This window comes from Lithobates pipiens, unplaced genomic scaffold (genome assembly GCF_037356315.1).
Source record: "Lithobates pipiens isolate NorthernLeopardFrog02 unplaced genomic scaffold, aLitPip1_a1.2 Scaffold_23, whole genome shotgun sequence".
NCBI lineage: Eukaryota > Metazoa > Chordata > Amphibia > Anura > Ranidae > Lithobates > Lithobates pipiens.
This window is the reverse complement of record NW_027507785.1, coordinates 10,889,352-10,904,320: the sequence shown is the minus strand read 5'-3', so window position 1 is coordinate 10,904,320 and position 14,969 is coordinate 10,889,352. Positions and strand designations below refer to the sequence as shown.

The 14,969-nt window shown below is 48.0% G+C and overlaps 1 protein-coding gene across 1 annotated transcript in view; it reads right to left on the bottom strand.

Moving 5' to 3' along the window:
• Positions 1-2,186: 2,186 nt before the first annotated feature.
• The window catches only part of LOC143927193 (ecto-ADP-ribosyltransferase 5-like), a 38,408-nt gene continuing 25,625 nt past the window's right edge, over positions 2,187-14,969 (bottom strand). The window contains exons 5-6 of the mRNA XM_077451169.1: positions 14,302-14,334; positions 2,187-6,780 (exon numbers count right to left, since the gene is read on the bottom strand). Coding sequence (XP_077307295.1) covers positions 6,773-6,780; positions 14,302-14,334 — 41 coding nt within the window. The 3' untranslated portion in view covers positions 2,187-6,772. The remainder of the gene's footprint in view (positions 6,781-14,301; positions 14,335-14,969) is intronic.

Below are 14,969 nucleotides of genomic sequence, written 5' to 3'. Positions count from 1 at the left end.
CGTCAACGGCGATATGCCACGCGTGGCGGCTCCAGTACGCATGCGCGGGAGTGACGTCATCGCGGCTTCGCCGAATGACAGCGGCGGAGCAGCGAGAACCACCGAGAAGATGGATGCGCCGGACTACAGGGGACAGCGGTGAATTCGCTGGCTCCTGTGTCAGGTAAGTGACACATAATGGGCTACTATGCGATGCATAGTAGTCCATTATGCTTTACCTTTGCAGGGAATGAAAGAGGAAGTAAACCCATCAGGGTTTACTTCCTCTTTAACCTAGTTGTGATTCTCACATTGTCCTGTGCTACCAGTGACACCTACTGGAAACAGTGGGAAATGCACAACACAGTCAAGATTAGAACAGAACCAAAAAACTATGTATAACCAACCTAGGCTGGTTACCATTTTTAGGAACAGGGGGCTACATAAACAAGGCATTTCCCTGTTCTGCCCTGTGTCATGACAGAGATCACTGTTCCCTGTCATCAGGAGCAGTGATCACTGTCATGTGACTAGTAGACCACCTCCCCCCACAGTTAGAATCACTCCCAGGGACACACTTAAAGCCTTGATCGCCCCCTAGTGGTTAACCCCTTCACTGCCAGTGTCATTTACACAGTAATCAGTGCATTTTTATAGCGCCGATCGCTGTATAAATGACAATGGTCCCAAAAATAGTGTCAAAAGTGTCCGACATAATGTCGCAGTCCCGCTAAAAATTGCAGAACGTGGCATTACTACAAAAAATAACAATTAATAAAAAAAATGCCATAAAACTATCCCCATTTTTGTAGACGCTATAACTTTTGCACAAACCAATCAATATACGTTTATTGCAATTTTTTTTTTTACCAAAAAATATGTAGAAGAATACATATTGGCCTAAACTGAGGAAAAAAAACGTTTTTTTTTAATATATTTTTGGGTGATATTTATTTCAGCAAAAAGTAAAAAAATATTGCGTTTTTCAAAATTGTTGCTCTTTTTTTGTTTATAGCGCAAAAAAAAACAAAAGCAGAGGTGATCAAATACCACCAAAAAAAAGCTCTATTTGTGGGGGAAAAAAAAAGATGTCAATTTTGTTTGGGTGCAGCGTCGCACGACCACGCAATGGTTAGTTAAAGCGACGCAGTGCCGAATCGCAAAAAGTGCTCTGGTCAGGAAGGGGGTAAAATCTTCCAGGGCTCAAGCGGTTAAAGCGATTGTAAAGTTTCAGGGTTTTTTTCTATTAACCACTTTCAGCCCCGGACCATTTTGCTGGCTTAAAACCAGACCACTTTTTGCGATTCGGCACTGCGTCGCTTTAACTGACAATTACTTTTTAGTATTTTTTACTAGTAATGGCGGCGATTAGCGATTTTTATTGTGACTGCGACATTATGGCGGACACATCGGACATTTTTGACACATTTTTGGGACCACTGTCATTTATACAGCAATCAGTGCTATACAAATGCAGCGATTCCTGTGTAAATGACACTGGCAGTGAAGGGGTTAACCAGGGGGGGGCAGTGTAGGGGTTAAGTGTTACTAGGGGCGTGTTACTAACTGTGGGGGGCTGGGCTTTGTGCTAGTGAACACTGGTCTCTGCTCCAATCACAGGGAGCAGAGATCAGTGTCACTTGTTGCTAGGCAGAATGGGGAGATGCTGTTTACATCGCAATCTCCCCGTTCAGACTCCCCGTGAGACGATCGCGGGTACCCCCGCGGCGATCGAATCCGCGGGACCCACGACTGGCACACACTGCCGGTGGCACTCACGCGATGGCAGGGCGGCAATTTCAACTGGACGTACCTGTACGCCAGTTTGCCTGCCTGTGCCATTCTGCCGACGTACATCGTTTACATAGGCAGTTCCCTGTTCTGCCTCTGTACACAGCGAACGCGGGTCGCCGTCAGACATTGAGTCCGCGGGACCCGCGGGCATATTTCCGCAGCAGGCACGCGCTCGCCCGCTATCCTCTTTGCAAGGACCGGCGTTCAGGTACGTCAGTTCGCGCAAGAGAGCCAACCTGCAGCAGTAAATGTACTGGAGCTGGTCGGCAAGAGGCTATGCTACTACACCCATCCACCTCCTATGAATCTGAGCGATTTTTCACATTTCAGCTCTGCGCTTATTAATCTGGCAGATATTTATCTCATTCATTACATACAATACAGAGGCAAAACATAGATCGTTCTGTCTTGCAAAAATAATTTTTATTTTTTTCATACATTCTACAGACACAGCAAAAAAATATCCATAATTCATTGTTCAAAGGTTGTAAAGCATTACTATTAATGCAAATCAGTGTAAATGAAAGTATAAAGTGCAAATGCATTAAAATGATGTTTTTGGTACAAAGAGAGTTATCGGTAAGTTAAATAAAGGCATTTCCTACAAGTCTGTGTTTTTTTTTTGTAGGAGACCCTAAAAAAGAACAATTCAAAAAGAATACTCTGCCATGGCCGGTCCCAAGGAGGAGTTTTGGGTGCTGGGACGGCAGCCACTCATATACACCCAGATTGAAAAAAAAAAAAAATTAAAAAAAATTGAAGGAGTTCAAAAAGATAAAAAAAAAAAAAAAAGTTAACAAATATGGAAATTCCCAGTACTTGCAAGTACGAATGAGCATGCGAGTCACTCCTTCCTCTCATGTGAAAGCTCTGGGGTAAAAGTGCATGCAAAATCCGGCAGGCTACTTGTACTGATCGATCAACTTGGGTTGCCCATGCATGGTTGTAGAGTAGGTAATAATGTGAACAATGGGGGGAGAGCTAAGGCACAGGGGGTGCAAAGGGTGTGTAAGTGTGGACATTAGTGAGGGAACAGGGTGTGTATGGAGATATAGACATCGGGGTAGCGTTGTAATACAGGGCTGTGTAGAGTAGGTAATAATGTGAACAATGGGGGAGGAGAGCTAATGCACAGGGGGTGCAAAGGGTGTGTAAGTGTGGACACTGGTAAAGAACAGGGTGTGTATGGAGACATAGACACTGGGGGGGGGGGGGGTAGATGCAATACAGGGCTGTGCAGAGTATGTAACAATGTAAACACTGGTAGGGGGAGAGTGCATGTAGTAGGTTCATGGGCACTGGGGAGACAGCTGTGACACAGAAGGTGCAACGAGTGTGTAACTGTGGACACTGGTAAGGAACAGGGTGTGTATGGAGACAGACACTGGAAGAGATGTAATACAGCACTGTGTAGAGTAGGTAATAATGTGAACAATGGGGGGAGAGCTAATGCACAGGGGGTGCAAAGGGTGTGTAAGTGTGGACACTGGTGAGGGAACAGGGTGTGTATGGAGATATAGACATCGGGGTAGCGTTGTAATACAGGGCTGTGTAGAGTAGGTAACAATGTGAACAATGGGGGGAGAGCTAAGGCACAGGGGGTGCAAAGGGTGTGTAAGTGTGGACACTGGTGAGGGAACAGGGTGTGTATGGGGACATAGACACTGGAGGGGGGGGGGGTGCAATACAGGCCTGTGTAGAGCATGTAACAATGTGAACACTGGTAGGGGGAGAGTGCAGGTTCATGGACACTGGGGAGACAACTGTGACACATGGGGTGCAGAGACTTTGTAACTAAGGGGGCTATGGTGAAGGAAGGGTGTGTGTGTGTGTGTGCGCATGAATACTAGAGTAGAGAGCGGTGCATGAATACTAGAGTAGAGAGCGGTGCAGCAGGTCTGGGGAGAGTGTGCAGCAGTGTGGGTACTGTTGAAGAAGCCATGTATGCCGAGACATAGAAAATGGGGAAAGAGCGGAGACGCAAGGTGGCAGAGAGTGTGTAGCAGTGTGGGTACTTCGAGGGAGCAATCTTTGTTGGGACGTGGACACTGGGGACAGAGCTGTGGCACAGGGCTGGGGAGAGTGTGTAGCAGTGTGGGTACATTTTATGGAACAGTGTGTGTTTTGGAACATGGACACTGGGGACAGAGCGGTGACATAGGGCCGGGGAGAGTATGTAACAGTGTAGGCCCTGTTGAGGGAACAATGTGTGTTGGGACATGGATACTGGGGAGAGAGCAGTGACAAAAGGCTGGTGGAGTGTGTAGCAGTGTGGGTACATTTGATGGAACAATGTGTGTTGGGTCCGAGACACGGGGGGGGGGGGGGGGGGGGCTGTGACCCCAGGCTGGGGAGTGTATAGCATCAGGGCACCGTTAAGGGAACAATGTGCTTGGGAACATGGACACTGGGGAGAGAGAGAGAGCGGTGGCACAGGGCTGGGAAGAGTATGTAGCAGTTTAGATACATTTGATGGAACAACGTGGGACATGGACACTGGGGAGAGAGCGGTGACAAAGGGCTGGGAAGAGTATGTAGCAGTGTGGGTACATTTGATGGAACAATGTGGGACATGGACACTGGGGGGAGAGAGGTGACACAGGGTTGGGAAGAGTATGTAGCAGTTTAGATACATTCCATGGAACAATGTGGGACATGGACACTGGGGGGAGAGCAGTGAAAAAGGGCTGTGGAGCATGTGTAGCAGTGTGGGCACTGTTGAGGGATCAATGTGTGTCAGGACATGGACGCTGGGGGGAGAGCGGTGACACAGGGCTGGGAAGAGTATGTAGCAGTGTGGGTACATTTGATGGAACAATGTGGGATATGGACACTGGGGAGAGAGCGTTGACAGGGATCAATGTGTGTCAGGACATGGACACTGGGGAGAGAGCAACGACACAGGGCTGGGAAGAGTATGTAGCAATGTGGGTACATTCGATGGAACAATGTGGGGCATGGACACTGGGGAGAGAGGTGTGACACAGGGCTGGGAAGAGTATGCAGCAGTTTAGGTACATTTGATGGAACAATGTGGGACATGGACACTGGGGGGAGAGCGGTGACAAAGGGCTGTGGAGAGTGTGTAGCAGTGTGGGCACTGTTGAGGGATCAATGTGCGTCAGGACATGGACACCGGAGGGGAGAGCGCTGACACAAGGCTGGGAAGAGTATGTAGCAGTGTGGGTACATTCGATGGAACAATGTGGGACATGGACACTGGGTGGAGAGCGTTGACAGGGATCAATGTGTGTCAGGACATGGACACTGGGGAGAGAGCAACGACACAGGGCTGGGAAGAGTATGTAGCAATGTGGGTAGATTCGATGGAACAATGTGGGGCATGGACACTGGGGAGAGAGGTGTGACACAAGGCTGGGAAGAGTATGTAGCAGTGTGGGTACATTCGATGGAACAATGTGGGACATGGACACTGGGTGGAGAGCGTTGACAGGGATCAATGTGTGTCAGGACATGGACACTGGGGAGAGAGCAATGACACAGGGCTGGGAAGAGTATGTAGCAGTGTGGGTACATTCGATGGAACAATGTGGGACATGGACACTGGGTGGAGAGCGTTGACAGGGATCAATGTGTGTCAGGACATGGACACTGGGGAGAGAGCAACGACACAGGGCTGGGAAGAGTATGTAGCAATGTGGGTAGATTCGATGGAACAATGTGGGGCATGGACACTGGGGAGAGAGGTGTGACACAGGGCTGGGAAGAGTATGTAGCAGTTTAGGTACATTTGATGGAACAATGTGGGACATGGACACTGGGGGGAGAGCAGTGACAAAGGGCTGTGGAGAGTGTGTAGCAGTGTGGGCACTGTTGAGGGATCAATGTGCGTCAGGACATGGACACCGGAGGGGAGAGCGCTGACACAAGGCTGGGAAGAGTATGTAGCAGTGTGGGTACATTCGATGGAACAATGTGGGACATGGACACTGGGTGGAGAGCGTTGACAGGGATCAATGTGTGTCAGGACATGGACACTGGGGAGAGAGGTGTGACACAAGGCTGGGAAGAGTATGTAGCAGTGTGGGTACATTCGATGGAACAATGTGGGACATGGACACTGGGTGGAGAGCGTTGACAGGGATCAATGTGTGTCAGGACATGGACACTGGGGAGAGAGCAATGACACAGGGCTGGGAAGAGTATGTAGCAATGTGGGTACATTCGAAGGAACAATGTGGGACATGGACACTGGGGGGAGAGCGGTGACAAAGGGCTGTGGAGAGCGTTTAGCAGTGTGGGCACTGTTTTGGGATCAGTGTGTGTTGGGACATGGACACCGGAGGGGAGAGCGGTACCACAGGTCTGAGGAGAGCATGTAGCAGTGTGGGCACTGTTGAGGGATCAGTGTGTGTTGGGACATGGACACTGAGGACAGAGCTCACAGGAGGAAGGACGGACCTCACACGTGGTGGGAGCAGCAGCTCAGATCTTGCTCATTATGCACAGATGACAAAAACGTTACCTAAAAAAATAAGCCAGACGAGCTCAAAAAAAAATCTCAAAATATATAATTATGATATCCCCCCCCCCCCCAATACAGGGTTAGGGTGAGCGTTACAGCATGATCTACTGTAGACCACAACCCAATTTAGCACCTAGCTAGCAATTAGGTTACTCAGTGAAGCCCACGTTGGGTTTAAGTATGGTGTCCTTCAAATCCTGACCAAATTATGGCTTTTGCTGCAACTCAAGCCCAACGTTTCAGCAAACTTTTCAGCTGGCTTTAGGCAGATCCAACTACTTCTTCCACATTTTGGTGCTTTTTTTTTTTTTAAAGAAAGCTTGGTCTGTGTCCTGGTGCAGCCAGGACCAACAAAAACCAAACACCGACTGTGCTTCAAGAATCCAAACCACGGAAGATATATCCATTTCCTGTTCCTGGGCTCAGTCCAGGAGATCTCCCAACATTCTGTGACCCAAAGTGGTGCCCAGGAAGGGTTAGAAAAAGTTTCCAGCATAAGTTTGGGACCACTATTCAGACAACTAAAAGGAAAAAAATAAATAAAAATAAAATATGTTGCATTAGATCCATTAAGATTCAGATTAGACTTCTCTTTACTGAATGTTTCAGTATATAATGAACGTTTTAATATTGTAAAAAAAATAAAAAATGGAATTACGTACCGGTAATGTCCTTTTCCAGGAGTCTTTCAGGACAGCCACCTTAGAGAGACACCGGCTCCTCCCCTCTGAGGAAACACCGCCTTCATTTTCATGATTTAAGCCTCCTCCTCCCTTCGTTCCTCAGTTCTTCCAGAGTACCTCCGGCCAAACTGGGGAGACACAAGAACACGTCAAACAAATAAACTTTTTAAGTCTTACCTGACGGCCTCATGTAATGAGTTCCCGATGATCTGCAACAATTTGGGTGGGAACCGGTGCTGTCCTGAAAGACTCCTGGAAAAGGACATTACCGGTACGTAATTCCATTTTTCCCCAATCGTCTTTCAGGACAGCCACCTTAGAGAGGATAAGCGAGTACATTACCTTAGGGTGGGACCACTGCCTGCAGTACTATACGGCCAAAGGCTTGTTCTTTGGCTGACAGAAGATCCAGTCTATAATGTTTCACAACCGTAGAAACACTGGACTACGTTGCAGCACTACAGATCTGTGCAGGAGATGCCCCAGCCCACTCTGCCTGAGAAGTTGCCACTGCCCCGGCTGAGTGTGCTCTAACCCCAACTGGAGGACCTAACCTCCCTGTCACGTACGCCTGTCCAATGGCTAACTTAACCATCTAGCTATCGTACGTTTAGAGGCTTTGGAACCCTTCCTAGCCCCAGAAAACAACACAAAAAATGAATCAGATTTCTTGAACTGACCTTGTGCAATCCAAATAATGAAGAACACATCTTTTTAGCATCTTAATCTGTGAAACATGTGTTCCTGTTCTCCTACTGGATTCGAACAGAAAGTAGGTAGCACAATCTCCTGTATTCTTATGGAAACTAGAGGCTACCTTAGGTAAAAAAGGTGCCCTAATAGAAAGGGCTTCGAGTCACTTACTCTCCCTGCTGTAGTGATTGCCACCAAAAATACAGTTTTGGGAGTGATCAATCTTAACGAGCAAGGTTCTAACGGCTCAAAAGGTTCCCTTGTGAGAACCTGTAAAACGAAAGCAAGATCCCGACTGGGAAGGGGGCGACCAAAGGCTTGGTCTTCACCTACTTAAGGCTCTGAAGAACCTTACTATCCCAAGGTCTGACATTAGAAGTCTATTCAGAAACACGCTTGAAACGGATACCTGACTCTCCAATGTTTCGGGGCTAACCTTTTATCTGCCCCTGACTGCCGGACCTCTAGAACGGCCCCCGAGCTGTGCTCCTTGAAGGAGTTCTCTGAGCACCAGCTATTGAACCGCCTCTATACCCTCAAAAAAATGGTCTGAGCTTCCATTTACCTGCCATTCAAAAGAGTGGCTACTAACAGTCTGAGACCCCTTTGCCATTCGGAACTTCCTCAGTAGCCAAGCTGCAAGGTTCCACCTGGGGGCAGCAGATTGGACACTGGGAAAAAACCCAGGGGAGTTCCACCGACAGGCCCTTAAGAATGGAGACCCACGGCCTCCTGGGCCAATGAGGTGCGATTAGAAAGAGTCACCAGAACTTCCTCAACTCTGCAGGAATCAAGACGGGAATCAGGACGGGAAGGGGGAAAGCATAGCACCTAGAGAAATCCTAAGTCTGTGCTTAGTGCGTCTGCTTCCGACATCCCATCTCCCCTGCTCATAGAACAGGAGATGGCTTCTTTCGCGTTTTCCCTTGGGGCAAAAGAAGTCTATCGAGGGCATCCCCCTCCCCCGGGTGATCATTTCGAAAACGTCCTGTTTGAGAACCTGGTTGCTCTCTCCCCGCGTTCTCCTGCTGAGGCATCTAATACCTGAATTTGCTCTCCTTTCCACCGGATCACTGGAAAGACAGGAATTTAACATTTGGCCCATCTGAGGGTGGCTTTTCGCTAAGGCCCTTAAGGCTCTGCTCCAGAAGCCCCCGTTTTATTGACGTAAGCCACTGCCAAGGGATTGTCTCCATGACTGCTACCTAATGTCCCCAGAGCACTCTCTACGGGGTCCTGAGAACCAGATCTACTGCTCTCAACTCCCTCCAATTTTGAGGGTCTCTTTGACTCCCTCCTTCTTGGATATTGGCCAAATCCACTCTAGGCCTTGTGACAAACATGCTCCCCTATCCCACCAAAGGGACTTTAAAATACAGGCTATGTAGTATTATCTCAATGCTCTAAGTCGGTTACTCACTGCTACCTTGCCAGCACGGGACTGTCAGCTGTGACCTTTGCCATTCGGTGCTCAGTCATGAGCTACCGTGCTAAAGCTAGCAACAGAAACCCTCGTGATTTGACACAGGGTGGACTAGAACTCAGACATACGCAATCCAACCGCAGACTGCGCCTTTGGGAGACGGCGCGCATTGTCACGCCACCGCTCCTGGCTTCTTTACCTGAGTTAGAACCGAAAACAAAGAGTCCTAAGGCCCTCTACTGTGGCCCCAAACCTTCAAGATGAATAGCTTGCAGACGACAGTAACGTAACCCCGTCCACTGAACAGCTAGGAGCGTGGATGTCAGTAAGCTCAACCTGACCCTCTTTACTCAGGAAGGTGACCCCCTTGGGAAGAAGTTTAAGATGAGTTTCCGTAGGTTCAGAGGCCAACCCAGGCTCCCTAATAGGTCCCTTATAAGCTGTGGATCCCCGTTCAACTGCGCCAGAGAAGGGACAAACAGGAGAAGATCGTTAAGATACACGATCACAGAGACTACCCTGAGACGCAGGAAGGACAGGACCTCTACCATCGCAGGAAGGTGACCCCCTTTGGTGAAGATACTAGGGAGAAGGGGATAGCCCAAAAGGGGAGTGCTTTAAACTGAAGGTGTAGCACCCCTACCGAGGTTATCCCTGCCAGCATGAGGAAACGCTGGTGGCTTTCTGCGTTGGAAATATGCAGGTATGCATCCTTTACTATCGATGCCCTGAAACAGTTTTGGTGGAAGAGGTGCCCTCACCCCGTGATTAAAACCAACCAAAAACTTCTGTAGGTGACCAAGACACCCAGACGATTCAGGCTCAGGATGAGCCTGAACTTTTCCACAGGCTTGCGAACCCCAAATGAGAGAATAGAAGCCTTGCCTATTTAATCTGCTGGGACCTTTATTACCACTTCCTATTCCTCTAACTCCTGCAGAGGAAAGAAAGGCACCTTTTGTCAGCTCAGTGACAAGGAGTCTCAAAGGGGGAAGCTCTGAAAATTCCACACGGTAACCTCTTTTGATGATCCCCAACACAAACTGATTGGAGGTGATCATCTCCCACTGGGGGAAGAAGGACCCTTTTTAACTGCTCCCCCTATTTTTTTCTTAAGGGGAAAGGCCTCTTTCTTATAAGCCATGCGATAGCACTGCTTCAAGACCTGGCCCAAACAGCAGGTCTCCTCTAAAGAGGGATTCCACCGAGCTTTGATTTGGACGCCCTGTCCCTCTGCCATGTCTACAGCCTTAAGGCCCTCCAGGCTGAGTTGGTCAGAGCCGAGGACCTTGCATACCATCGAATGAATTAAGCCGAAGCATCCGCAGAGTATGCCAATGCCTAAAGCAGCACGGGAAAAGGAGGATAGAAAAGACTCCTCTGCCGTCATTGCTTCATCTGGATAAGCCAATACTTTGTACTACGAGCCACCACTGTGGCTGCTATGGTAGGCTTAGAGATTTCCTTATGGTAAAACCCAGGCATCTTCAAACCATAGGGTCTAAAAGTGCCCCCATGTCCCCAAGGACAGGTCAGTATGCCTGGACATCTGAGAAAAGGCCGCATCTAACCCGGGGGATTTTATTCCAGATGAGAGCCTCCTCTTCCGCCCAAGGAAACCTTTGCTTTAATGCACCAGAAAAGAAAAGTTTTCCTTCGGGATCCTGCCATCCTTGATGGCATCAATCAAGACGTCATGACCCGGGAACACCCGCTCCCCCTAGGCCCTAGTACATCTGATCGTGGGGTGACAGTGCCTCCTAAGTGATTTGGACAGCTCTCAAGAGCCTTTCCATCTCATCCAGGGGAAGTTTATACCGTGAGGTTCTTTTGGGTTCCCCATCCAAGTCCTCACCCTCAGTCTCCCTTTGGGAGTCTGAGACGGCACTGTCCACTTCTTCCTCAACTTCCCTCTGGAACCCTCTGGATTCTCCCTAACCTGTGGGAGGAACAACCATTGGGTTAGGTGGAACACTCTGCTGTGCTGGTGAAAAGAGTGCTCTGGAGCTGAGGGCATTGAAACCTTTACAGAAGCCGCCAGATCTGCACCCTGTTCTGCTGCCTGCTCTCTAATGGCACCCAAACAGAGCTACGGACTGAGCTATCCAGGCCTTTAAAACACTCCTTACAAAGTGCCTTGAACCAGGAATTCCCCAAAGAGGCTCTACATGAAGGACACTTCCTCCAAGAGCCAAGGGGGGACCTGCTTAAGTCTTTGAGATACCTGAAGCAAAAGAGAGAGAGCAGCATAAACTTTAAAAAGAAAAGAAAAGAAACACCAGCACTACTTAAGAGAACCACCGGGAGTGCCCCCTCCTAGGATCAATCTCCACCTGGATCCCAGATGCACTGCCCTTCCCCCCCGACCACCTAGGGGAAAAACACACCAGTGGAGCTACTGGTTATAAGGTAAGGGAACCCCTCTCCAGGGCTATTACCTTTGAGTGGCTGGTGCTGTTATCTCCAGGAGTTCTTGAAGCCTCTGCTTCGGACATTCTCCCGTTGAGGAAGCGTGGTACGAACGTGCCTCCAACAGCTACCTGTGCAGACTGTAGAAAGAGAGGCTGCACCAGCCGAACGCTAGGTTCCCCTTCACGTGCCGCGTCCGGAACCGGAAGACGCGGATTGAACGAAGGGGTCCGCCCCCACCGGAACTGACGTCGCCCGCCTACCGGTCCGGCTTCCAGCTCCCAGCCGGCTGCATACACAGGGGGGCCCTGGGCGCCTTCGTTCAGTACCCCACTGGGCGAAACGCAGGGATGAACCTCTCCAAAGACTTCCTGCTTTCCCCAAGCGAAGATTGGAGTGCGTGTAAAGGTCAGTCGAGTATTCAGCTTCCCCAGCCGACTGGACTGTTTGTTCCGTTGAAACACCCACGGGTGAACGAACAGACGACCCCATAAACTTCCTGCTTCCCCAAGCGAAGTTTAGGGTATATGGACAGTACGAACACTTCAGCTCCCCGCTGATAGGACTGTCCCGGACCGACCGATAAATGGTCGGATAGCCGAACGAGGCCGGGGCTCCGCTCGGATAGCTTTCAGATTCACCAACCGAATTCAGCCTTCAGGTTCCTTGGCGATGTCTCCCCGCCGGAGGAAACACCATAACTGAGGAACGAAGGGAGGAGGAGGCTTAAATCATGAAAATGAAGGCGGTGTTTCCTCAGAGGGGAGGAGCCGGTGTCTCTCTAAGGTGGCTGTCCTGAAAGACGATTGGGGAAAAATCTATTTAGTAACTCATTTTACGTTACCTATGTAGAGCCAAAACATTTTTATTTTTTTTATTTTGCATAGAGAAGGAAGAGGTTAAACCTGTAATTTCTTGTCCTGGAGATACAACAGGAAGTGGGAGGAAGTCTCTACAAAAGTAGGGAAATCCCTCCAGGCAGTTGTCAGAAGAAAAGGTGCCGCAGTTGGAAGATTTACCTTCTGTTGACAAGTGCAAAAGTTTGGTTTCTCGTCACTTTCAGTCTCAGTGAGAATGGTCAGCAGGACAGCTGCAGCATCACACCGATCGACCATAGGGTGAGCACATGGATTGAAAACTGGCTACAAGGGCGAGTTCAGAGGGTGGTAATAAATGGGGAGTACTCGGAATGGTCAGGGGTGGGTAGTGGGGTCCCCCAGGGTTCTGTGCTGGGATCAATCCTATTTAATTTGTTCATAAATGACCTGGAGGATGGGGATGGGGGAAACAGTTCAATCTCTGTATTTGTGGACAATACTAAGCTAAGCAGGGCAATAACTTCTCCGTAGGATCCTTGCAAAAAGGTCTGAACAAATGAATGGGGTGAGGGGCAACTACAGGGCAAATGAGGTTCAACGTAGAAAAATGTAAAATAATGCATTTGGGTGGCAAAAATCTGAATGCAATCTCTACACTGGGGGGAGAACCTCTGGGGGGGATCTAGGATGGAAAAGGACCTGGGGGTCCTAGTAGATGATAGACTCAGCAATGGCATGCAATGCCAAGCTGCTGCTAACAAAGTAAACAGAATATTGGCATTAAAAAAGGAGATCAACTCCAGAGATAAAATGATAATTCTCCCGCTCTACAAGACTCTGGTCCGGCGGCACCTGGAATATGCTGTCCAGTTCTGGGCACCAGTCCTCAGGAAGGATGTACTGGAAATGGAGCGACTACAAAGAAGGGCAACAAAGCTAATAAAGGGTCTGGAGGATATTAGTTATGAGGAAAGGTTGTGAGCTCTGAACTTATTCTCTCTGGAGAAGAGACGCTTGAGAAGGGATATGATATCAATATACAAATACCGGACTGGTGACCCCACAATAGGGAGAAAACTTTTTTCGCAAAAGGGAGTTTAACAAGACTCGTGGCCACTCATTAAAATTAGAAGAAAAGAGGTTTAACCTTAAACTACGTAGAGGGTTCTTTACTGTAAGAGCGGCAAGGATGTGGAATTCCCTTTCACAGGCGGTGGTCTCAGCGGGGGGGGAATCGATCGTTTCAAGAAACTATTAGATAAGCACCTGAACGACCGCAACATTCAGTGATATACAATGTAATACTGACATATAATCACACACATAGGTTGGACTTGATGGACTTTTTTCAACCTCATCTACTATGCAACTATGTTTTCCTGCTTCTCCTCCTGGCCAATCAGGAAATGGGTCACGAGACTCAACTGGCTATTGGCTCCCGGACAATCAGGTTTTAGGACCTACTTCCTGTCCGGGCCGCAAATAGAAGCCACCTCCCCCAAAATATTCTAGGCGCTTCGGGTGTTTTTTTTCTGCTCAAAAAGCTTTTCTCCCGAATGCGCCAGTGATTTTTTTTGTTTTTGGGTCTCTAAATGCTCCTTTTCTAATACGCCTTTTAAACACCCATGTGTGGCCACATGGGGGGGGGGGGGGCTCGATTTAGTAAAATTAGAGTGCAAAATCTGGTGCAGCTGGGGGTCACCAATGGGCTTCTAACTTCAGCTTCTTCAATTAGGCTTTGAGAGAAGAAATCTGGAAGCTGATTGGTTCCCATGCAGAGCTGCACCAGATTTTGCACTCTCCAGTTTTCCAGTTTTAGTAAATCAACCCCATAGGCTAACATAGAGGGGAATTTAAAGGCTGGGGGGAAAAAAATAAATAAACACAAAAAATAAATAAAACAAAGGAAGTTTAGATGTTCATTTGAACATAATGACATTACTGTGATTGGACACTGGCTTGGGGCACTTGGGGCACTTGGGGCAGTTGAGTGTTTTTGATGGAAAGGTCTCTTACCGGAACTGCACACGGCTGAGCTCCGCTTCTCTTCTGTAAAACAATGATAGTGGATGTTATCTACACCATATTGTCTGCATCTTTTCACAGCATGCATTTCACCCCAGACCCTCACCCCAACCACCCCCCCCCCCCCAATCCCCCCTCCCCCCCCGGCTCCAGCCTCACCCCTTTGTGTTTACACCAATGGCTAGACATGTGCACTGACAAAAAAATGTGTTCGTTTTCGTTTCATTTTTTCGGAAATTCTGATTTTTAAATTTCGGTATTTCTGAATCCCGAATTTTCAAATTCTGAATTTCCAAATTCTGGATTTCCGAAAAATTCTGAAATTCGAAAATCTGAAAAAAAAAAAAAAATTATATAAATAAAATCAGTAAAATTTGAAATAATAACTAATAACACCCGAACGACCGCAACATACAGGGATCTATACAATGTAATACTTTGTAACTATTAAATTATAGGTATTGGAATTTCCTTTTTAAATTTTGCTGTTTGTGAATGTAACGAATACACATTTATCTGAAGTTACGAATTATCTGAAATAAAGAATCATCATTGTTCCGAATTATCAACAAGTTACGTTACGTTATTACAAGTTACGAATTATCTGAAATAAAGAATCCATCTAAACAAATGGATAATAATAATAACAATAATAATTT